Consider the following 23,094-nt stretch of genomic DNA (forward strand, 5'->3'; position numbering starts at 1 on the left):
GTTATCTCTGTCACATACCATATGACAGACACTACTAGATACCTAGTCACTAGGCTAGTACAATTACTCCAGAGAGAATGCTAGTGATCATCATGCACTTCCTTCTGGGTCATGCCTCAGGCTGCCCGCTGACCTCCAACGCAATGATTTGTTGGGCCTGTAAGTCGCCCAGTTCTCGTGGTTCTGTTTGGTCCCATTGTGTTACGTATGTTTTTTTGAGAAAGGTAACGAGTGGCACGCCAAGTATGATGGCTCTTTGAGTAGGTCAGGGGTAAGGTTGTACCTAGTTCGTTAGTAAGGGTAGTAAGAATGATAGCCGTCTGCTAAATGCCAGACTATCTTGATCGAGGCACGGGTTGGTTGAGAAGCACTAGGGGTTTAAAAAAAGGCCCCTTCTGTCTCTGTGCCTGAGGCCAATCTTGGCCGATTTTTCATGTCCGGACAGAGAAGGGCGCATGACAGACTATTAATTCTGCGTGAATTTTTCCCAAGTGTGGCCCCATGTATTTCCACCTCATCTTCCTCCAGCAAACGCTCGTATGGCTCTTTAGTGTGAAAATAACACTGTATTCCCGCTTCGTAGAGTCCAAAAAGTATTTGTATATGTCCCTGAGAAAGACACAAAGTCTGGCTGCTGACAACGCTTTATCAGTGCTAGTGGACAATTCAAAAATGGACCAAGCACTGAGCCAGCGCAGAGTTTCATATAAGTGTTCCGCCTGAACTGCCAACAGAATGCAATAAACATGACAATTCAACAGCCATGTAACCTCTAGATCAACGGAAGTTGACCGCAGTGCAAAAAACAAAAAGCCACCCGGATCAGCCAAAATGGGCTGTACAACATGATATTGAAGGAGAAACATAATGAATAGACAAATCCTCAACCCAAACCAAGGCATAAGGTTCAAAAGCATATAACGGCACCAAAAGTATAATCTAAGCCCGAAAGGTAATCTGATCATGGAAATCCAGACAACATATAAAAAGAGACAAATAAACCCGAGGAACACACGAGAAACCTCCATAACGGCATAAAAGAAGCCCTAATATCACCATGGCATACTTCATCATCGTCCAATCAAAGGGGATCTATTGAACCAAACTTGTTTAAAATCTCGGCCGGTCATGGCCTGAGATCATCGAATCGGCCAATCCGGCAGTACTGGGGAATCCATATCCAGGGGCCATATGTGGGACGCTTGGACAAAGTCAATCCATCCGTAAGGGTAAGTTAAAGGTCCGCAGTTCCGCTTAAACAATGGACGGGTAATCCGGATTTTCCACGGGCACTGTGTTTGTTCTCCTTGGGAAGTCTCCTTCCTGGGAACAACCGTCCAGAGGTGCGGAGGGGTAAACCACAAAAACAGGAGCATGGCGGTCTGCACTTGGTCCATGGGAAGGCAGGATCGTGTGGCCATAACTCAAATCATCATCATCATAATTTAGGCAAAGGCTGGCAATTAACCTAGTTCATGGGCTGGCAAATTTGACGCGACGGCTGCGTCGATCATGGATGCGTTTTTCTGTATCAAGATAGAGGCGGTCAAGGAATTCCATGGCATTGGCATCCTTGAGGATCTTGGCCACCTGAGTGCCAGCTGAGATAAGCTGAAGAACATTCCGATCATCCTTGATGGGCCGGGATTGATGCTTGGCGGCATGTCTCATCTCCAGGGAATTCTCCAGCACGGTCACTAATTGCTTGATCTGGCCATTATACAACACCCGGGCTGGGATACGACGCTTGGTCGCCAGTCTCTTCAGGAGATATACCCACTCGGTCCACTCGCGGTCAGAAGGAACTCTCACCGGTCTCTTGTCCGGTTCCAGTGGAATCGGAAATTGATACTTTGCAACAAAGTCAAAGGCACACTGTGACAGTCGGTCGTTTACTGACGAGAGGATTTGATCTTGCTCTGAGACATCTAGATTAGTAGGTAGATGAGGCAAATCCCTCCCTTGGGCTGCTATGACCCGCGGTGACGGTGGGTCTAGCAACTGATGGGGTCCGTCGAACTCGTCACGATTAGATGGCCGTCTCTGCGAGTGATACCGAGTAGCGCCTTTAGGCTTCTCCGTTGCGCGTCGACTATTTCTTTCAATCAGGTACTCCGACGTTTCGTAGGGTCTGACTAGGTCGTAATCACGCCTAAGTGACTCCGCTGGGAGGCGAGCAGGGTGGTCCCACTCTGGGTACAGAGCTGTGGGGCGTGGCAAGGCACCTCCTGCAGACACGGGAATGGTTCCCAGTGCATGTGAGGTCACTGGAAGTCCGCTGTATGGCATAGCAAATTCCGACGAAACTGGTTTGTTGGGCTTGACAGGAGCCTGAGTATCTATGGGTCCACGCTCAATATGCGGAGGGGAGAACCTTCTAGCGCTAAGGATGAGTGACATGAGAGTCTCAGTATGACAGATTCTGCAAAGAAAGGAAGCAAAGTCGATACAAGATAGTGACAAGGTACCTTGGATGATAGATCACGGGCGCCTCGCCCGAAGTCCCGTATACGGACGGTTGTTGGGGCATGATGCCACTGTACAAGGTGAGCTTCCCCCGATAACATCACCAGGAACAAATTAAGGAGAATATTGCATTGGGGCTAACCTGTGGCGAGACCACGAATCATCACTGCTGATGGAATGTGTGCAGGAGCCGCTGCTCCCGGATGCTCGTGAGAAATAACTGAGACCTGAAGACATTGCGATCAATGAGGGTGAAAGGACCGTGGACATGAGGCTGATGATTTATATAGAAGAATGAACGGGTATACACAATGGCGAGGCAACCTCAGCCTGTTCAGTCCAGACCTTTCAGAATGGTGCCTGACAGCGAGTAGAATGGGGCGTTTTATTATAGCAAAGTAGCAGATAATGTGGGAAAAAATAAAATAAAATAAGAGGGCAGACGGCCCACGGCACCAGATAAGCTTTTAATTTCAAAGGCCGCGTGAGATATGGCAAGCTGGAAGAAATATGAAGAACTCCACTGTCAGTGGCAATAGGACTGGATTGCTCAAGGCCGGGCTCCGCTCTGTCAGGGAGCAAGCGCGTGCCGGAAGATACCTCGTACTATACGGAAAACAACGAATCCATCTTGCTTCCAGGGCCAATCGAGCCAGGTCTCCACCGTGCCTCGCCGACAGGGTTGAGGGGGATCGATTGAGCCAGAGACGTCCGGGAGAACAAGGGACGATGAAGAGCAATAAGGAAGTCCGCCGGCGCAGCAGCCAGACAATAACTCCCGGAGCTAGACGCCCTGCCAGTCTTCCGTGCAATCAGTGGAGCTGCACCAGGCATACTGGGGTACATAGCCATGGATGGACCCGGCAGTAAATCACAGCGAGACTCCACCAGCGGGACATAGCCAACTCCTGTATGTTGATCTTGCCCTCAACCGCGCATGTCAGGACAGGAAATGAGGAGTCGAAGGATCCGGTGCTGCATAGGGTTTTGGGCAGCAACCGCAGGACTCGGCAGGGAACATGCGTCCGCTGGGCATAAGGACGAGAACATTACCTACTATTATTCACGGCCTTGGCCCAATTGCCAGTCAGTCCATTTGCTGATGGAACATTGCGGGTAAGGGGCTTTTGTTTTTTTCTTTGGGAGGGGGGAAGTTAAAGGGAATAAAGTTACTGGGCACCGTGTCAATGGTCCCATGCTCTCCACCCACATCGACTGGGCCTTGATTTGGGATCCAATTGTGGACAGGGACGAAGAAGGAGAACAAGACCAAGGCCGATGATGAAGCGGAGGTTGCAGTGGGAAAGAGAAGCAAACTGCGAATCACGGGGCGGACGGCGGGGACTGGCCTGGGTGCCTGAGTCCACCGGTCGAGGGCCAAAATAGACCCGATCTTCCTTTCCCCATCGGGACTTTGCTACCGCATCTACCGTCATTAATTCTTACTCCACTCCAGATCGTTCTTTTGGCTATGCGCATATCGTTGTACTCCATGGTGCTGCTGAACCGAACCATAGTCTGGCGCTTGTCCAGTCCATCTCAAACTCCAACTGGTAGATATCTAGCCCTTGTCTATCTACGGATCCACCCCCACTGTCGAGGATGCGCTTCTCGCATTTGCTCTACAGCTGCCTATGCTGGAGGGAAGGACCCAGTTCAAGTCAACAACCACAGAGATTTGGTGTATAAATTGTGGAGTGGATCGGGAGCACACACACACACCACGGTCAAGGACGGATGGCGGCCTAAAGTCGAGAATCCACAGGGCGGGGAGCTTCAGGTTCCCGGCCTGAAACGTCACTGCTCCTCGATGAGTTGGGCACACACAGCTGCATGTTTTGTCGCCCAAACTCAGGGCGTCCGTGTCAGCCAATACTCCTTTCCCGACGCTGACTTGATGAAACTACTTCTTCGTACGAGGTCACTGACGTGCAAACGGCAATCGAACTAATGATAGATCATGAATAGGGAAACTTACCACCCCGATCTATTAAGGGGATCCTTGGCTATTTGCCTATATTCTGGATACCCTAAATGACCCCATCTGAGCAAACAATGTGCCGAGGCAAATAAAGGGAAACCTTGGACAAGAAGAATCCAGAAGACGAAGCAACCACGGTCTTCTCTCATGGATCAAACCGATTACTCGATTAGATTGAACCAGCACAAGCTGTGAGACATTGCCGGGTTGCGTATGGCGTACATCATTGCGACCCAACGGAAAGTCGCTGAGGTAACCTCCCGAGTAAAGAGTGTGGATGATTCGTGGCGTCTGATATTGCTTTGAAGCTCACCCGATATTATCTCGGCAGACACAAACGCCTGGGGTGTCCTGCCCTACCCACCGTGGTTTCACAATCCCACCAGACCATGCCCCCTTCGTCCTGACTAGCATTCCTGCTACCTATCTCGTTGGTACATCGACGATAGATTAATGGGTCATGGTGATCTCAAGTCAGTATCCGGACAGCCCGGAGATAACATCGCTGGCTCAATCCAGACGCACTGCGCATCAGACTTGGTCCAAATTCTATGACTAACGTTAGAAGGTCTGACATCCTCCCATTGCACGGTGAGGTGTTGGCAATGGCAGCAGAGTCCATGCACCAACGGGAAAGTATAAACTGAGAACTACTATTGTATCGGCTACTCAACGGGGACTCTAGTTCTAACAGGAAGAAAATATTCCGTACTCGCCAATATTGCATGGCGAACCTGTTGCTTATATCAGCGCCGCCACGACAGCTGAGCCATGTGTAAGGCAGCTTCATAAACCGGTGCACTATTTCGATGAACGGTCAAAGCGAGACAACCGCCACAAAATGGATCCATGGGAAGGAGCTCACATGCACATGGATAACAGGATATTGTCAGCAGACACTGCTAGATGCAAGCAGCAGAATCTACTGGATCAGGCAGGTCGGTGTAGAGCTGCAGCAGCATGCCATGATCATTCAAGCACTCTGATTTCAAGGTGCTCACAGGCGGAGCAGTAAGCCATCGGACACTACCGGGTAGTTCTGTATGTCGATAGATGACCTGGCCTGCTGCAACTTGTTGAGAGCATCGTAGTAGTAGAGGGGTTGATCCTTGTGGATGTGCACGAAACCCTGCCTGGATACGAGAATGTCTTCCCGAGTCATTCACCGAGCTCTAAACCTGTTGCTTGGCTGTCCCTGAGGTTCGTTGAACCATAGCTAGGCGGTCTCAGTAAACAAAGACCAGAGCAAGATGAACATCACGAGCAGCTAGAACCAACACCTACAATGACCATCGGCCCCAACCAAGCCATCATCACTAGCAGCCAGCACAAAAGATAAGAAAAACAGGCCTTCAAAATGGTAAATCGTACATGAAGTCACCTAGTTACTATACAAGGTATCCATCCCAAAGTCGCGACATAAAACATACAAAGCATGGGATGAGACACAGCGCGACTGACCAAACTCCGCTATAAATGCAAAACCACAAGAATCAAAAGTAATCCATCTATCATCCTTCCCTCTCGATGTAAAGTCCTTAGCGAATACGGCACAAGACCAAACCACCCAGCTTCTTCTCCACACATTCTCTAGCTTCCAAGATACCCCGGTCCGTAGAGATATACAAGCTCTCACCAGGCGAGCGAATACCCTCAACAGTGTTATCCCGCTCACCGCGAATCACCCGACGCAGACCAGCCACATCGATCGTCACTCGTCGTGTCGGCTTGCTAACCATGCTCAACTTGCCCAGCACGGGCTCGCTCTGCCAGTACTTCAGACCAAGCCAGAGTCGTCGGGTAGCGACGTTACTTTGAGTCACGGGCTCGATGCCTTCGACCTCATCGATTGGGTTCGGGTTGCCGAGGATAGGGTGTACAGGGGGAGGAGTCGGGCCTCCGCGGACGACGGAGGAGAGGTAGCCATCGTTTTGGAGCGCGAGGGCGAGTTTCAGGTGGAGCTTGGAGTTGGGGATGGAGGTGAGGCCGAGACGGGCTTTGCAGGCATTGTTCAGGTGCGAGCAGACGTGGGCGAGGTTGACGAGAGACATCTTGAAAAGAGGTTTGGCCCGGGGGCCTGTGGTGTGCGGAGGACGGGGATAAAGTGACTGGGTCGGAGTGAGCAAACTTGCGCGGCAACTGGAGCTGGTGGAGGGTTGGATGTACCTGTTGCGGTGGGCGGAGAGGATTAATTGAAGGTCACTCGAATCTCTATCGATTCAATCTAGAACAGCAGCAGCAATGGTCGGATTTGAGGTCCCGCTGGCAGACAATCTCCGATGATGCGGAAGCTCAGATGAAATTTTCGGAGGAACATAAACGCGGCGCCGAAAAGGTTTACTGCCTCAGGCACGAATATTTCTTGTGACATCTCCGGCGGCAGCGAATCAGCGGCCAGAAGCTCTCTCAGCCGCTCTGTAGCCGCCGGGCTTCTGCATCACGCTGCATCGCTGCATCTTACAGGCCGGTGTGAATTCCCCTCTTGTCCAGGTATAAATCATGGCGCTGTCGTCTCCCCCCAATTCCCGCTTCGTGCGGAATTCATCTTCTTTTCTTCTCTTCTTCAACACGCCCTGGTGGCCTTATCGACGTTGATCGCCCATTATGCCGCCGTTATCGGGTGAAGAGCGTATACTAACTGTGTGAGTAGCGCTACCCCGCAGATCTCAGCTGCAGTAGCTGTATCACATCTTGTTGCCTGGTGCTTGCTAACCGCCGTGTAGCTTTGCGGATATTCACTATTACTTTGCAGCGCCATGTCCGAAGCCCGTCCATCACCGGTTTGATAAGGGCTGCTATCTATATCTATATCTCAACAGCGCTCTGCAAAAGATCAGGATTGAGGTCGCAAACAACCCGGGGACTCCGGAGCAGGATGCTTTCAATGGCGGTTAGTAGTAGTACCTCAGTCATTATGCTGGCTCATTGCTAAACGCCTGTAGCTCTGGACAACATCCACCTCCGACATTCGACTAAATTCCCGACTCTCTGCACTGTGACCGTGGACGGACAGGTGCCGAGTCCACCCCAAGGCCAACCGGCATTTCCGCCGCCACCGGGCGCCATTTCAAGCGAATGGCAACTGCCTGGTAACGATTCACCGGCCCTATTCCGCCTGCACACTCTAGACATATACTTCTGGACGACGGAGGACGTCAATCAGTTCCTAGATCTGGTGGAGCGTCATCTCTCGCAGTCACAAATCGAGACAGACCGACATCCCTTCCCCCCTCCACCACAAAGCACCGTCAGTTCTGTTGTGCAGCAGCTGGAAAACGTAGCCATCACCGATCCTGGCTACCAGAATGGACAGACTCGCAATTCTCAAGCCGAGGTTGTGTCTAACCCCGTGCCTAGCTACCAAGCCATCACACCACCGAGCAACCTCCCTCCTCCCCCTCCACTAGGCGGCTTAGCGACAACTGCCCAGCCAGTCATGCCTGGAATTCATTCTGTAGCCAGCGAACAACAGGATGCTACTCCGCCGGAACCAACTCCCGCCCCTCTACCCTACAATCCCGCTGCACCCCCGGCGCCAGAGCCTATCAGACACCGAGAGAAAACCCCTCCCCCAGAGGACGCAGAGACAGGAACCGGCCTTGCGGCAGCTGCAGCTGTCGACAACGGTCTTGCTTATCCTCAGTCCTCCCAAATGCCTCCGGGGGTAGCCGCCACAGCAACAGCACCATCAGCAACAAGAGGTCTATCCGCCCCTCCACCTCCACCAGGGCCCGCCCCGCCCTACAGCATGCCTGGGAACTACGTGCCCCCTGGACCTCCGAGTGCTGGCCTCTCCTCATTCCCACCTTCCATGCCTAGCCCAGGTCTGCCCTCCTACTCTGCCTCGTTCCTATCAGGCGAGAGCCTCAGCCATCCAATCGGCACAAATCAGTCACTCCCAGGGCCACCACCACAGCAGCAGCAGCAGCAGCAGCAACGCATGTCCTTCGCCCCGCCTCCCACCGACCCCAATGCGCACCTCTACGGCGGAGGCGGAGGCGGAGCAGGAGCGGGACCGACTCCCGGCATATACAGAACGTCAACCGACTCATCGTCGACATCTACCCCGCCAATGCAGTTGTCGCTAGGCGGATATTCGACCTTCTCGTATGAACAGCAGGGGCCCAAACGCAGCGCCACGGTGTCAGGGAACGAGTACAATGTTCACAATCAATTGTATCAGCCGACGGCGCAGGAGTCGATCTCCCCGCATCAGAAGTATGCCAAGGAGGCGATGGTCAAGCCGGGGGATCCGCATCGGCCGCAGTATTTTGTGAAGAGTGCGTATAAGGTGGAGCACGGGGTGAATCGGTTCTTGAAGAAGTTGGAGAAGAAGTTGTAATCGCCTCATTTCTTTTACGTCTTGTTATGGCATGATGGTTTGTGGGAATCATTTATACTGGCGTTGAAATGCTTCTACATAGTATCCTTTGGTTCACACGTTTGATTCAACAGCGATTAATTCCATTCCATACACATTTACGTTCACATTCTTCATCAACACATCAATCCATAACATACGACACCCCAGGGAGAACATCCCTATCCACCACCACCACCGCCCCTTAAACATTCAATAAACAATATCAATCACTCCTCTAACCCCTTAACAAACAAAAGGATCCCTCCCCCCCTCCCTCCACCTTCTAAACTCCAACACCCTCTCAACCCTCCCCGCAACCTCCTCCCCCCAAATACTCTCCACCCACGCAAACATCAAATCCACACCGGCACTCACACCAGCCGAACTCCACACCTCTACCCCAGCAGACTTATCAACCACCCACCTCGCCTCCCTCACCCACTCCACGCGGGGAGCATCCCTGACCACACTCTCCCAATCATTCTTATTCGTCGTAGCCCTCTTCCCATCCAGCACTCCCGCCCTCGCAGCTAACTTCCCCCCCGTACACACAGTCAACAGGTACTTGAGGGACGGGTAGACGGAGCGTATGTACTCGATGTGTTCGGGGAGCGGGGCGCGAGTGCCCCAGCCTCCGGGGATGAGGAGGACGTCGAGCGGCGGAGAGGAGGTGAGGGTTGCTGTTGGGAGGATGGATTGGGAGAGGGCGTTGGGGAGGGAGGGGGGGAGGGTGGATATGGGGGTGAGGGTGGTGGAGAGGAGGGTTAGGGATATGGGTGGAGTTGGGGAGGGGAGGGTATCTGGGGTGTTGGTGTTGGTGGACCAGGAGAGGACGTTGAGGACGTCGAGGGGACCGAAGACGTCGAGGGCTTGGAAGCCCGGGAAGAGGAGGACGCCGATGCGGAGGCGTGGTGGTGGTGGTGGTGGTGATGTAGTTGTTGTGGTGGTGGGAGAGTCTGGGGTGGTGGTGTTAACGTCAATGGTAATTGGGATGTGGAGGGGGAGCGGGGGAGGGGGGGGGATGTACCTGTCATAGTGGGGTGATAGTGTAGTAGTTGAGATCGGAGAGATGGTTATGGGGTGGTGATGTGGATAGTAGTTATGAGATAGGATCAGACGAGTGAGTTATGAAGAGGGCAGATGACGCCTTTAATACTCCAGTGCTCACTATTTCTATTGCTGTTATAATTACCTACTATAGAAGGAACAAAGTACTGCCAGGAACTAATCCAATCTAGAATAAACAGGTACAGGCACGTGCTATTCTGTTCCGTGAATCACAGCAACGAATCTGACCTCAGCAGTTAGTAGAGCAGTATTGAGCATATTTATTCACCGGATGCCCAGTTTATTTACTGTGTGCACGTACGGCTTGGAATCCGCTTCGTGAGCTGACTATCTCCCTGTGGTCTGGTGATGATGCTATCTATCACATGGTAAGTTGATTTTAAATCGGATCGAATGGAATTGGATTCGGAGTCAATATAATTAGAATCAGTAATTTGAGGTGGAGAGAAGGAAGAATCCTTTCATGGGCGAAGGATCATACTGCTGTACTGTGTAGGGCGTGACATGCAGTCGAGCGCATTATTAGTAAATATGTGCTCGTGGTTCTCCCAAGGTAGACGCTGTCGTGGTCTAGAACAATGCTGCAGGCTGTAGCTGTGTTCTACTTAGCTGTTGGCTTGATCACGAAGATCCATTATGTAAGTAGGAAATGTTGCTGTGTGTACTGCCATGTTATGATAAGATTAACAAACTATCATTTACTGAATACCAATAATTTACACCAAAGCATAAAATAATCAAGGATAAGAATATGCCAGAGGACCCAGTACTATGCAAGATGCAGTACTCCGTACACATCGCTAAGATCACATCCGAATCAACTCCACCTGCAATGCTCCGACATGCACGTCGTCGGTCTTGTTCGACTGTCAACAAGGGGCTTTCCACACCAAGATCCCGAAAGATAACCCGAGACCAAAATGGAAGACAGAGAAGCCAAGAAGCAGAGAAGAAGGGTAAAGCCCAACAATAAAATCAATATCAAGAACACGTGGAGACAAGCATATGTACTTGGTCGCATCACGATTATCAAGGGTATAAAAAGATATGTCACGAGAAAGAAACGAGAAGAGAAGAATTCATTTTAACTGGTCAAGTGCTCCGCAGAGAGTCAGTTGAGAGAGAGCTTGCCCATGTCAACATCAACCTCGCCCGACTGGGCCTCGACAACCTCAGGAGCCTCGGCGACAACCTCAGTAGAAGCCTCAGTAGCTTCCTTAGCAGGAGCTTCGGGCTCAGTGACCTCCTTAGTCTCGGGCACCTCAATGGCTGGCTCTTCCGCCGGCACGGTGGCCTCAGCAACGGGCTCAGTCTCAGCAACCGCAGGGAGGTCGGTAGCTTGTTCCTCAGCGGCTTCAGCAACCTCGGTAGCATCGACTTCAGGGGCAGCCTCGGCGACGGGAGCGGCAGCTTCAGCTTCAGGCTCGACGGAGGTCTCAACGGGCTCCTGAACGGGTTCCAGCACAGGCTCCTGCGCGGGAGCTTCCTCGACAACCTCAACAGGCTTCTCTGGGACAGCAGGGGCCTCAGAAACGACCTCGACCGGCTGCTCGGCCTTCGCCTCAGGCGCAGGCTTCTCCAGCGGCTTGCCTTGCTCGACCTTGGTCGGACGGGACGTGCGGGTATCCAGCTTAGAGGGAACTCGTCTAGGCGCCCGGGCCGGCTTGGTGGCCCGCGGAGGGCTCTTGACCTCAACCTTGTCGTGCGTCTTACTAGCAGAGCTAGCTGTGGGGCGCATCATGCGAGCCAGGAATCCCTCGTCAACCGGTCTGGAACTCGTGTTGCTCACACGGGAATGAGGGCGTTCGCTTCCGCTAGGAGGGGAGGTACGAGACGACGGCTTGCGCGCGGTGGAAGCGGTCGGAGTGATCGCGCGCTTCTGGGTTGCAGTGGTCGAGCTCTTCAGAGTGGACGGCTTGCGGGTCAGAGTAGACGTGGTGGTCTTCTTGGCGGTAGACGAAGTCGACGCCGTTGTCGAAGCCGGGCGAGTGGGGTTGGCGGCCGCTTTGGTGGTGCGAGATGCGGTCGAGGCTGTCGGCTTCGTCAGGTCGCGAGCAGGCACAGAGGGCCGTGCAGGCTTGGTGACGGGCTTCGTCGCAGTGTTCAGGGATGTCCGGCTCGGCTTGTGTGCGACCTTGGGGGCTTCGAGGGTCGCAGTCTTCGTCGCCGTCGGCCGGACCGCCCGTGTAGTCCGAGTAGTCTTGTCCTCGGTTTTGGCGGGAGAGGTGGGGGTACGGGGTTGCGCTGGCGACTTGGAAGCAGGCTTGGGTGCCGTCTTTCCCACCTGGATAGTGGATGGTCGCTTTGTGACTGTCTTGGTCGGCGTCGGCTTAGGGGTGGAGACCTTGCTGGCCTTAATAGGAGAAGCTGGGGCTGGCGTAGCAGCAGGAGGAGCAGCAGGTGCAGGGGTCTCCTCGATGACCTCTTCTGAGGGCTTTTCGGGCTCTACCGGGGCAGGCTCAACTTTCTCAGACACATCATTCTGCGATGTGTCCGAGGCCGCAACGGGCTGTTCGGTGATCTTCTGAGGGAAGCCGTTGCTGGTTGGTGACACAGACAACGGACTTCTCAAGCCACCCTCGAAATCCTCCGAATTGAAGCTCCTGACCCGAGAGGGAGCAGCAGGGCTATCGCTGCGACCACTCACGCTGCGAAGCCCTGCGACAGGGTTCGGCTGGGTGGCTCCATCGACAGCGATGAAGCTAGCGCGCACCTTGGACAAGGGTCTGGCAGTTGCGGAATGCTCGGAGCCAGCGGGAGATCGACCGCGGGAGGGAGGGGAAGTAGTGTTGTTCTGGTTGTTCTCGAACCTAGCGAGAAGGTTGCGCACACCAGGATGGCCGCCTGTCTCGTTCATGATGGCGGCTCGTTTGGGCGACAAGTGGCGGAAGCGGGAGGTCAGTAGAGGGTATTGATCGTGACGGATGGGACTGGGGAGGGGAGAATCGGAGCTCGAGGGGTTGGTCAAAGAATCGACGGAGGTGGAGATGCGAAGAGGAGATTCAGCGCTTCGCACGGATGAAGCGAAGGAATCGGAGGGCATTCACAAGGATGAATGAACGCGTCCCAGAAAGAGGAGGGACGGGGGTGACGTGAGATAAACAGTAGACCCAATCTGTTAACAACACGCGGGAGGCAAACAGTGGTTCGGTAGTGGGGGGAAACAAAGTCAATGCAGGTGAGACAATGTAACCGCGGTGGACACAACCATGGTGGACAAAGAGGGAATTGGAGTGAGGAAGCTGTGAATAGAATGAATGAATGAATGGTGGGGGGGATGAGGAAGAGTAGGTGAGAAGAGAGAAAAGAAAGAGAAGAAAAAGAGGAGGAGGAGGAGGAAGAGGAAGAAAGAGAGACACTTCCAACTAAAGAGAGGAAAGTGGAGAGAGAGAGAAAGCAACGAGGCCCCGACGCCTGAGGCAGCGGGTTCAGGGGTCGGATCCGCGGCTTCAAGTTGATGGCGCTCCGTCTCAGATTCGCTTTCTCGTCGGTCTCTGCCTGGATGGCCTTACGTATTATTGAATAATCACCACCCAGAATACCTAATAATCCCTCTCTTCCTTTTGGTGGATGCTTCCCACCTCACCCCCCCTTGACCTGATAGTCTCCGGCACTATTGACCTCCCCCAGGGAATGACTCTCGTCCTTTCTTTTGCGATCGACGGAATAATCGGCACCAACTCCTTGCAAAGTTCATACACAGTCAATACTGATGCGGTGCTAGTGATGATCCTATTGCTGAGGTGGGATGAAACAGTCCTCATACCAGCTGAAACCCATGCCTCGTACTACGTATACTATCATTCTCATCACAGCAGCATCAATTCAATTGACTGTTTGTCATGGTCACCATGGAGCCCCGACTGGCCGGGACATTTCCTGCAATCTCCTGCACCTCCCCCCGATCGTCTCCCTTTCCCCCCACGCCCCTAAAAAGGCCAGCTTGCAGTTCCTTGCAAGTTGCGACACAAGTTTAGCGAAACCTTGATCGTGCATCCCGATTGTCCCAAACCTTAGTTCACATGCTGGCGCCCCCCCCCCCATCTTGCATCCCTTCTGGTGGCAAAATCCAGTTTCATCATCCCCGTCAGCCGACAAGTGGTTGGTGTAGTAAATATTACTGTGTAGAGATAGTTGTTGCCGTGTTCGTGGACAGGTTCCTGGATGACGCATTCCCCTAGGAAACCCCTGGTGGATCAGGGATGGACGCGAGGATGCTAACGGCGACCAATTTCCCTCTAGTGCCATTCTAGTCCTTCTAGAGCATTCATGGAATAATCAAAGGATGCTGTTAGTGCTTTCCTTTAATTACCCCGGTGGGTTCAGATGCACTGACCTCCTCACTCACTCACACTCTCTCTCCCTTTCCCTCGGACATGACACATGGCAGTAGTCCCAGCTTGTGGTCCCCCCCGCCTGCTGACTGCAGTCCCCCATGGCACGGTTGTCTCCCTTGTCGTCAGCAATATGAACAATCAATTGATTGTAGTATTGTGTACAGAGTAAGAAAAGGGTTTCCGCAGGGCCTTGCCCTGACGCAAACAAGGGGAGACGGGGAAGCTGTGCCAGACTTCAGTAAGAAGATCAAAGCGCCCCCACCCGCGGGATGAACCTTATAACGCAGGGGAGTCCGACTCAACCATGGAAACGCCCCAAAGCTGGCCGTCAGACCGCTGTTACCATTGCCCATTTCCCACTAGATGCACTGATAACCGGAAATATAATCATCGATAGATAGAAATTAAGCAAGGACTTTGACCACTGAGGTCCAGGCTCAAGCTAAAGATGTAGTTATTGCAGGTAGGCCTCCACTGCGCGTGACTGACACGCTGGGCTACAGGCGTCTGTCAAGCCAGTTCGTTTGGATAAAGTATGCGGATGACAGTCAAGAATGTGAGCATGTCTCGAACCAAGGGAGTTGTTGCATCCTGGGGAGCTTGATCATTTTACGTAAAGACGTATCATCATGCGAACTTGCCTCGTCGGCACCACCAGGTAGTATCTGCCATATGTATTTTGCTACTTAGTGCAAGGTCAAAGGCAACTGATCCAGGTGTTATGGTACCACATGTACTTGTAGCATCTGCTTATATGCAAGCAAGTGTTGGTTAACAATGTCTTGGATCTGTCACAAATCCAGCGCCCTTTTAAGGGTGAGATGTTATTGGCGTTGATGAAAGTTGACCTGATGAGCTCTCCCACACCTGGCTGAGTCGTGCGCCGTGCAACACTACTGCCCTCGTTCGCTACTAGTTACAGGAGCACAACAGACAACTATCAAATCATTTCATTATGTCCAAGGCTTGATGTACATGACTTAGCAGACTATCCCAATAACATGCATAGCTAACCAAAATATATTGCAGACTTTTTCATGCATAGCGAACAACGTCCAATGTTTCTCATATACTAAACGCACTACAGCAACTCAGCGGGATCAGAAGGCAACGACTCTGGCATGATACCAGCATCTGCATCTTCCAGGTCGTCGGTGAGTATCCCTACCCCACTGTCTAGTCGCTTACGATGTTTCCCCCGGCCAGCTTCCACGTCGACAAATCTTGTCATACTGACCGGTGTGATGGGCTCGATATTCAGACCATCTGATGATTGGATCTCATCCGAACGGAGCTCCCAGTTCGCAGTGCGAACTCTGGCTTTCCGTCGTTCGCTATTGACGGTTTCCTTCATGATAGCAAATGACCGCGCTTGCTCTGCAGCCCATTTATCCAGCAGGCTGTCCCTTGCTTCAACTTCGAGGCGCAGCTGCTCCTCCAGGCCAGTGTTACTCCGGCGAAGTCGGTCAACATCTGATTTGGCTTCCTCTAGTGACGTGTTGAGCTCCGAGACGAGTACATTCATCGACCCCACTTCTTGTTCAAGGCGCTGTTGCTGCTCCGTTGCTTCTTGCTCCAGATCCTGTATCGTTTGCTGGCGCTCAGCTTCGAGCGACTCAATTCTAGCTGTGAGGTCACGCACACTGGTGCGATTTTGTTCAAGGGCCTCCTCTAATTCCCGGATGCGAGTTTCCCGCTCCGCAACGGTTGATTCGGCAGTACGAAGGGAACGGGCCTGCTCTTCCAGCTGTTGCTGTAGTTCGTCCACTTCCTGTTTGTGTGACTCGTTGTTCTTCGCCTTATCATCCTCCAGTTCAGTTACTAGGGCCTCTAGTCCCTTGACTTCCTCGTGGTACTTGTCGAGGGCTGCATTCAACCGCTGAATGCTGACGGCTTGTTCCTTTCCTTCGCATTCAAGCTCCTGCATACGCATTCGTGTGTGAAGCATGTCTCCAGCGGAGGAGGCAATAGACTCTTCCAAGTCATGAATCTTCTTCGATGCTCCCTCATATCGAGCCAACAGGGTATCGAATTGACCCCGAAGTGCGTTCTCCCGGCCTACGGAGCCTTCCAGTCGTTCCTGCTCGCCCCCAAGGCTCTTGACGAGTATCTCAACCCGCTTTACCAAAGCACCAAGAGTTGCTTTGCCATCACTGAGACTAGCGTTGGCGGTCTCGCCAGGAACTGCGCGTTCGAGTTGAAGGCGCGCGGCGCGAAATTGATCGCGCATCGTAGAGATGATTTCCTCAGCGTTGTTCCCAGGAAATCCGAGACCCGACAACTCTTCTGTAACGTTGTCTAGTGCTTGGGCGGCATCAGAAGCACGCCGCAGTGTCTGGGCCAAGGTAGGCAGAACTTGATCCAAGAAGTCTGGCGGCGGAGAGGACTGGCGAAGGAGACCTTCAATTGCAGTACCACTAAACGAAGCGACACGGGCGCGACAAGCGTCAAACAAGTCACGCTTTTCCTTCCTGGCAGCTGCGAGATCGGCTGAAAGCGCAATAATCTCTGCCTCCTGCCTGTAATCAGGTATGGATGCCTGAGTCGACGCATCGGTATTCGCATGTCCTTGGCTCAGAAGCGAGATGTTATCAGGCACTGATACCCGGGCATCTACGCCTCGAATATCCGGCGAGTTTGATATAAGCATTGTATCACAATCCCATGCGCTCTCATTAATCACCATTGTTTCTCCCTCCGAGTTGCTGATAGTATCATGGTCTGTTGTGGCACCCGGAGAAGGGAAAGAAAGCTGTTCCCTTAATCGGATATTCTCGGACGACACCTGTTCGATCATGGATTGTGGCGACAGCCAAGTGGTTTCTTCGCTAGATGCTATACTCTTGGATACGTCTTGATTTCGTTTGACCGAATCCAACTCATTCTTCAACGAATCTCGTTCGCGAAGTAGTGTTTGAAGCGTCTTCTCGTACTGGGCGGATTCTCTCTTCTCGCGCTCTAGATGGTTGATCTCATCACTTAGGCCTATCCGCCGGATTCGTCGTTTCGTGCGCGCGTCTAGAAGTTGTCGCAGCGGCGTAAACTGCACTACATGCTCTGAGGAGGCTGTACTGGCAGCATCGAAAGCACCCATACTGCGGCGAGACCGCGGAAGAGGGGTTGAGCGCCGTCGCTGGCGACGGCTTGGGCTCCGAATCAAGGGATCATCTTCTGCGCGTTCTTCGAAGGAAGAACGCAACATGGCCGGAGTGAGGCCGGTCGAGTGGGCAGAACCATGTTGCCGCCCGGGACCTGGGTCTGAGAAGCGAACCTTCTTACTCTGATGAGGGGTATTGCAAGAGGTGGCGGAGGTAATATGGTACTCGGTGCGACGAGTCCTTCGAATCGAGACTGGCGTGGGAGGCTCTTGAGGCTCTTGGGGCCGTTGACCAGATGAAGAGCTGCTTTGTCTCTTTCGTTTTGCCTGTCTCGTGTCCATGGCGATTGTGTACTGGTCCGACTGGGGTGAGTCAATTGTCGCACGATATTCTCAGCCCCTGATTTGTTTTGCCTGGAAAAACAAAAAGGCTTAAGTGACACTTGGCTAAGACAATAATGATGTTATAGGGCCGTAGACCAAACCAATAGATATATAGAGTAGTAGTAATGATGATGGTAGTACGGAACAACAGTTGACGGCAATCACCACGGGACTGGAGTATTGTGATTTTTCCCGATTAGGCAAGGGCCCATCGTGCCTTCCTGACGCGTTGAAGGACAGGGCCATTGCCCGATTGGGACCGCGTAAACAAACCCACCCTTGCGCCGGTCACCTGACTGCCCCGGCTGCCTTGCGTTTCAGGCGCTGTGTTTTGCTTTGTTATTACAAATCGTGATTAAGACAAGTTTGTTATTGAGGCACCTGGAAAATGCCTGCCTTGTATGTAGTATTGATAGGGGAAAGACAAGGCGTATTGTATCTGTTGTGTGACTAGCCAATAAAAGACATTGTTTCCGTATCTTATCGCCCATCCCCGTGACGAGCACCAAATTGACGTTTTCCCCCTCAACTCAACTTCTCTTACTGCCGGCGGCCCACCACGACAACTTGGAAGTCCCCGGCGAACTGCTGTGGCCAAATGAATGATCTCCCAGTAACGCCATTCAATACTGGCCATCCCATGCTTCGTACAATGTTCGCAGGGATGCACCGCTCTTTACCTAGACATCTGGCTGGACAGCTCCGTTGATGAGGTGATCGGGGCGGCTGCAAGGGTGATGTCATGCGGGCGGCCAGCTGGACTTGCCTTCCCCTCGCTAATCCACTGGAAGCTAACTTAGTATGCAGATCGTCAACCATTTGTTTCCTTGACTACTTTATCTCCCCTGCTCTTGTGCTCACTACCAACTCAATTATTCCGAGCGCTATCTGGCAGATCATCTGCTGCTGCGCCTGTCACCCTTGGCTTCTCGGCTTTCACTCCATCCAAGAGACTCGTGATGGCTGCTGCGCTTGTCAATCAGCCGGCCTGGGAGGAACGGAAACAGGCACCCGTGGAGATGGACGGCGATCCCCAGGCGTCTTTATCGGAAACAACTTCCAACAATCCCCGAGAAACCAACGCTTCATTTTTAGACCTTCCTCCCGAGCTAGTCCAGCATATATTGTCTTTTCTATCGGCTCAAGATCTCGCTCGCCTGTCATCTACCTGCCGCACTTTCGCTGAGCATGCGACCAACGAACTTTTATGGGCCAATATCATCAACTCCAATCTTCCCGAACCCATACACACAACAGGTGTCTTTGACTCCTTTCGCAGTCTCTACATCGCCCATCATCCCTGTTGGTTCATTCCTCGCAACAAGATCTGGTTTGCGGACACCGAGCACACGGGAAATTTGATCCTCGCCCGTTACGATCACCGACGGGGTGTCATAGAGGCTTACCGGGTCATCGCAGAACGTCGTTCGCACCAGTTCCAACTCTGGGACTGGAATCCAGATGTTATAATCCAAACGTTCAATCCTAAAGTTAGTCTTTGGTTAGATGATCCAGTCTTGCTCCTGAAAAACCATCACGAAGGTCGGCCGTTATATTTGCGCGGTGAAACACGCATGCCTATGCCTCTCGAGACGCAGCATGTCTTCAACTCATTTTCGCTCTGCTCCGCCCGAATGACTTCTGATGTTGTGGCGAACCGACAATGGCCTCCTAAAACCATTCCAACTAAACACCGCGTCTATCGTGAAGTTGATCCGGAGTGGGAACACCACCCTCCACAGCTGGACAAAATTTCCGAGCATGCGTTTCGAATTAGAAGATGGGCACACTTCCGATTGGGTATGCCTATCTTCACCGCTGGGCGGAGCGAGACGCTGTCGACTTATGCTACACTTGACCCCGAGCTGTATACGCCTACAGACAAGAAACCATACCAAGGCATCTGGGTTGGAGACTACTCGGCACATGGATGCGAATTTCTGCTTTTCCTACAACATGATCACGGAGAAGAGCGATGCAGCCTTGAGGCCATCAAGCTCACTGGAGACCCTAACGTCCCTCGCGGCGAAATATCTTTCTCAGCAGATGACGTTGGCCCTGGAGGATTTGTCCGCCTTGCGGAGGAAGCTCTCTTCCAGGGAGCACGTATAGTACGGAGCAAAGGTCATGTAGCGGGCCTCGGTTTCAGAGATGGTAAGTCCGATCTGAAAATGCCCAGCTTTTCGCTATGCATGCTAATATTCCTTTTAGATACGTTCATCTCATCCCAACTTATTCTGATTTCGTCAGAGTGCGTAGCACACTATTGGGAAACCATGGGCCATATCTCCTATTACCGTCGTCTGGACATCGACGAATTACTCCGGACATAGGTTCGATACTTACATAGTACAAAAGTTACGATTGAACGAATCACGTCACTCATTCCATACCCTACGGTGCTTCCAGAACATACCCTGGCTCTTTGTTTTTGGCGATTAGGCTTTTACATGCGTGGACGCCCTTGACGGTAATCATGTTAGCGAGCACTTTCGTGCTATAATAGACCCACACAGGCTTGCATGGACCATCAGTCTTTCACTCTGGGCGCATCTGTTATTGCGAGACCACACTCGCGGTCCAAGGGCGGGTCCTGCGGAGGTTACCACATTGAAATGAACCGGACTCCTGGAATGGATACTCTTGTATAACTCCAAGGCTAGTCAGTGACCTGCACACGGTGACTGTACTGGTGGATAAGAAAATACCGGAAGCAACCTGGATGGGTAGTCCGGTCACAACATGGCCGTTGTTAGCTAAACAGCGGAGAACAGAGATACAGATGAGTTATCCCTCAACAGGGAACCTATGTACAAACAGGCATATCGAGAAGAGATGCAAATGTTCCAAAGGGAGCTGCCATTGGAGCATGGATCAAGGTATACAGTCAACGCAAAATACCCAACGCCATGACTTGCGCTACTCGAACACGAGCCGAAATGCCATCATCAATCATGAGCAACGACCCATCGCAGCCATACCCTCAACCGCGACGGGGTCCATACCCTTTAATCCCTTTCTTGCCTTATATCGCAATCTCTCCTTCAGCCAGAAACCCCCAGCCTCGCATAGTAGTGTACTCGCCCAACCCAGGCATATCACACATAGATGCCCAACCCACCAGGGATCCAACCAATCCATTCGTAAGCCGACCGGCGACTCCGACTCAGGAAAAGCGACGCGATCGGTAATTAAGAAGTATCAGTGGCAGTGATAAATCTACCGCTTGCGCTCGAAGTAGCTCGTGGACCCCAACACAGCCACAGACTGATCCATCACCCACTCGCCAACACCCAGGTAGTTATCGATCCACTTCTTGAAGTCCTTGTTATCGGTGATTTTGTCGGAGTTGAGACTGGGGCTGTGAAAGACCCCACGCGATGCCCCCCAGGGTTTGGGGGATGTGCGCGGGATGAACTGATTAGCTTACTGGCCGTCACAAATAGGGTGGATAAGATAGTGCAGTGATCGAAAAAAGACAATGAGAAAATGAGGTGTAGAATTTACGTTAATCCAGTCGAGCGCTTCACGCCAGCCAGGAAGGCAGAGACTAGATTGCGAAATAGGTCAGCTTTCAAATCCAAACCCCAACTTAATCAACAAGAGAAGATAGGATAAGGGTGTACGTACTAAGAACCGCATCGAATGCGTAGTGGCTGAGACGTCCGAGCTGAATGCACCCATGAATATTAGCATATCCCATCCCATCCTATTTCTTATTCTTCCCTATCCATCCATATCCGGTCCGGTCGAGTTTGGGTACGTGACATACCATGGTGACAGGAAGATTTGGGGATGATGATCTGACAGGTTGAGTGCTTCGCAGCAACGGATTGTATCAATAGGAATAGTGAAGGTTATGACCGTGGGATTGTTCTTTGTGAGTGAGCAATAGAGAAAAAAAAACAAAGATAGGTAGGTAGGTATCAGGTCACCCCACGGAGGAAGTCATCCAGTTCACGTGGCTTTCACATGACGTGGGCGACTGATTTGGTGCGAGGCGGTGAGCGAGGCTGGGTTGGTGGTCATGGGTCAATTGGGTGGCTGGGTTTGAGGGAGTGGCTGGTGTGTAGCTAGCTGGTTAGTAAGTTGTCTAGCCGAGCCGAGCGACCACTGTTGTTACTGCTGCTCATAGTAGAGGGTAAAGTATGGAGGGGCAGTGTCTGCCTATCTACCTACTACTTAAGTATGGAGTATTCTCCCACTTCATAAATAGTACGTACTACGTACTCCGGAATGAACCTAGAGATAGGATGGATTATAAATACTACCCACCCTCCCATTCAGTATCCTATCCCAACAACCAAGCCAACTCAACCCAAAAAGCAAATCTGAGCAAACAAACATCAATGCTAAAGTAGATCAGCATGCATTCATTCATTCTCCGAAGTCCGAAACCAATCTAAACAAAACCAAACAAAACTACTCCGTAGAGAGTACGCAATCACATCACCGCCAAGTCGGCAGTACTTTGCGAATAGTAGCTGAGCGGGTGGATGCAGGATGAAACACTACTGAGAAGGGGAATGAGTGAAGATAACCGGGGCTTGGCTCTGCAGACTAATATCACATTAAGTATGTATCTGTGCTAAGTATAGTTATCCTTGTAAGAGGAAGTGTGCCGAGCCGACGGCGGGCTTTGTAGTTACGGAGTGGAATGGCCTAGCATGCATATTGCAGATTATCCATAGCAATTCATTCACCGGGGGCTGAGTCGGGAGGGTGGTTATGGTGATAGAATCAGGTGCTAAGTAGTAGGTAGGTGTAGATCGGGATTCGTAATTCATGTACTTTGTATGTAGAAGGTACTTGTGCGCGTGGTAGTGAGGGTATGAGTGATGTTGGTAGTGAATACCTTTTACTACTTGCTGTCTGCCTTTAAGGTGTCCAATCACAGAAAATTTGAATGTCTCGATGCAACAACCCATGAATGTTTCATATGACCGACTTACATAATTATATTGAGCATAATAGGCCAAGATAAACTACCAAGCTTCAGTTCGGATATATGTGGTTCAGCTGCTGCTGCTACTACTATCTCCCATCCTAACCTAACCATCTATCTCCAAGACAAAATAGAGGAATCGGCACACCTTCGGAGTTAAGAACCTCCAACAGGAAGAGATAACCTCCGAGTAAATTATTTCCTACCTTAAGTAAAATTGCTTACCCACATACGACCAGGTAAAAAGAAGAGACAGCTTCTCCATAAATGGCAACTGGGTCCATCCGAGCAGAGCAAAATTCAGCCTTATGGATTCCGATGGAGTCAGGGAAATAGTTCTTGCGAAGGGAATGGGGAAAATGGGCTTTTTTTTTTTGGCGAGGAGGGAGAGAAAAATCAGCACCAACAAAGACATCAAATCCACCTCGCTAGGAGAGGATGGATCCGCGACCA

At 51.8% G+C, this 23,094-nt stretch overlaps 9 protein-coding genes across 9 annotated transcripts; 3 read left to right on the forward strand and 6 right to left on the reverse strand.

The window, feature by feature from the left end:
* Nucleotides 1-1,473: 1,473 nt before the first annotated feature.
* On the reverse strand, nucleotides 1,474-2,736 carry AKAW2_11383A (uncharacterized protein; the record flags this gene model as incomplete). Its single annotated transcript, XM_041683861.1, has 3 exons — nucleotides 1,474-2,383; nucleotides 2,469-2,537; nucleotides 2,609-2,736. The coding sequence occupies 3 exons, from the start codon at nucleotides 2,734-2,736 to the stop codon at nucleotides 1,474-1,476; spliced, it is 1,107 nt and encodes a 368-aa protein (XP_041538103.1).
* A 3,249-nt stretch (nucleotides 2,737-5,985) lies between these two features.
* AKAW2_11384A (mitochondrial 37S ribosomal protein uS8m) lies at nucleotides 5,986-6,498 on the reverse strand (the record flags this gene model as incomplete). The annotated part of the gene is made up of 1 exon (XM_041683862.1): nucleotides 5,986-6,498. One exon carries the CDS (start codon nucleotides 6,496-6,498, stop codon nucleotides 5,986-5,988), a length of 513 nt encoding a protein of 170 aa, XP_041538104.1.
* A 553-nt stretch (nucleotides 6,499-7,051) lies between these two features.
* Nucleotides 7,052-8,789, forward strand: AKAW2_11385S (uncharacterized protein; the record flags this gene model as incomplete). Its single annotated transcript, XM_041683863.1, has 3 exons — nucleotides 7,052-7,089; nucleotides 7,171-7,337; nucleotides 7,390-8,789. The coding sequence occupies 3 exons, from the start codon at nucleotides 7,052-7,054 to the stop codon at nucleotides 8,787-8,789; spliced, it is 1,605 nt and encodes a 534-aa protein (XP_041538105.1).
* Nucleotides 8,790-9,053: 264 nt separating this feature from the next.
* AKAW2_11386A (DJ-1/PfpI family protein) lies at nucleotides 9,054-9,844 on the reverse strand (the record flags this gene model as incomplete). Its single annotated transcript, XM_041683864.1, has 2 exons — nucleotides 9,054-9,766; nucleotides 9,838-9,844. The coding sequence occupies 2 exons, from the start codon at nucleotides 9,842-9,844 to the stop codon at nucleotides 9,054-9,056; spliced, it is 720 nt and encodes a 239-aa protein (XP_041538106.1).
* A 1,145-nt stretch (nucleotides 9,845-10,989) lies between these two features.
* AKAW2_11387A (uncharacterized protein) lies at nucleotides 10,990-12,921 on the reverse strand (the record flags this gene model as incomplete). The annotated part of the gene is made up of 1 exon (XM_041683865.1): nucleotides 10,990-12,921. One exon carries the CDS (start codon nucleotides 12,919-12,921, stop codon nucleotides 10,990-10,992), a length of 1,932 nt encoding a protein of 643 aa, XP_041538107.1.
* Nucleotides 12,922-13,448: 527 nt separating this feature from the next.
* AKAW2_11388S (uncharacterized protein) lies at nucleotides 13,449-13,811 on the forward strand (the record flags this gene model as incomplete). The annotated part of the gene is made up of 1 exon (XM_041683866.1): nucleotides 13,449-13,811. One exon carries the CDS (start codon nucleotides 13,449-13,451, stop codon nucleotides 13,809-13,811), a length of 363 nt encoding a protein of 120 aa, XP_041538108.1.
* A 1,485-nt stretch (nucleotides 13,812-15,296) lies between these two features.
* AKAW2_11389A (uncharacterized protein) lies at nucleotides 15,297-17,654 on the reverse strand (the record flags this gene model as incomplete). Its single annotated transcript, XM_041683867.1, has 1 exon — nucleotides 15,297-17,654. One exon carries the CDS (start codon nucleotides 17,652-17,654, stop codon nucleotides 15,297-15,299), a length of 2,358 nt encoding a protein of 785 aa, XP_041538109.1.
* A 1,001-nt stretch (nucleotides 17,655-18,655) lies between these two features.
* AKAW2_11390S (F-box protein) lies at nucleotides 18,656-20,029 on the forward strand (the record flags this gene model as incomplete). Its single annotated transcript, XM_041683869.1, has 2 exons — nucleotides 18,656-19,850; nucleotides 19,908-20,029. The coding sequence occupies 2 exons, from the start codon at nucleotides 18,656-18,658 to the stop codon at nucleotides 20,027-20,029; spliced, it is 1,317 nt and encodes a 438-aa protein (XP_041538110.1).
* An 886-nt stretch (nucleotides 20,030-20,915) lies between these two features.
* Nucleotides 20,916-21,471, reverse strand: AKAW2_11391A (DUF1748 domain-containing protein; the record flags this gene model as incomplete). Its single annotated transcript, XM_041683870.1, has 4 exons — nucleotides 20,916-21,051; nucleotides 21,204-21,246; nucleotides 21,327-21,366; nucleotides 21,469-21,471. 4 exons carry the CDS (start codon nucleotides 21,469-21,471, stop codon nucleotides 20,916-20,918), a joined length of 222 nt encoding a protein of 73 aa, XP_041538111.1.
* Nucleotides 21,472-23,094: the final 1,623 nt, after the last annotated feature.

The sequence above is a fragment of the Aspergillus luchuensis genome, chromosome 1 (assembly GCF_016861625.1).
Source record: "Aspergillus luchuensis IFO 4308 DNA, chromosome 1, nearly complete sequence".
Taxonomy (NCBI): domain Eukaryota; kingdom Fungi; phylum Ascomycota; class Eurotiomycetes; order Eurotiales; family Aspergillaceae; genus Aspergillus; species Aspergillus luchuensis.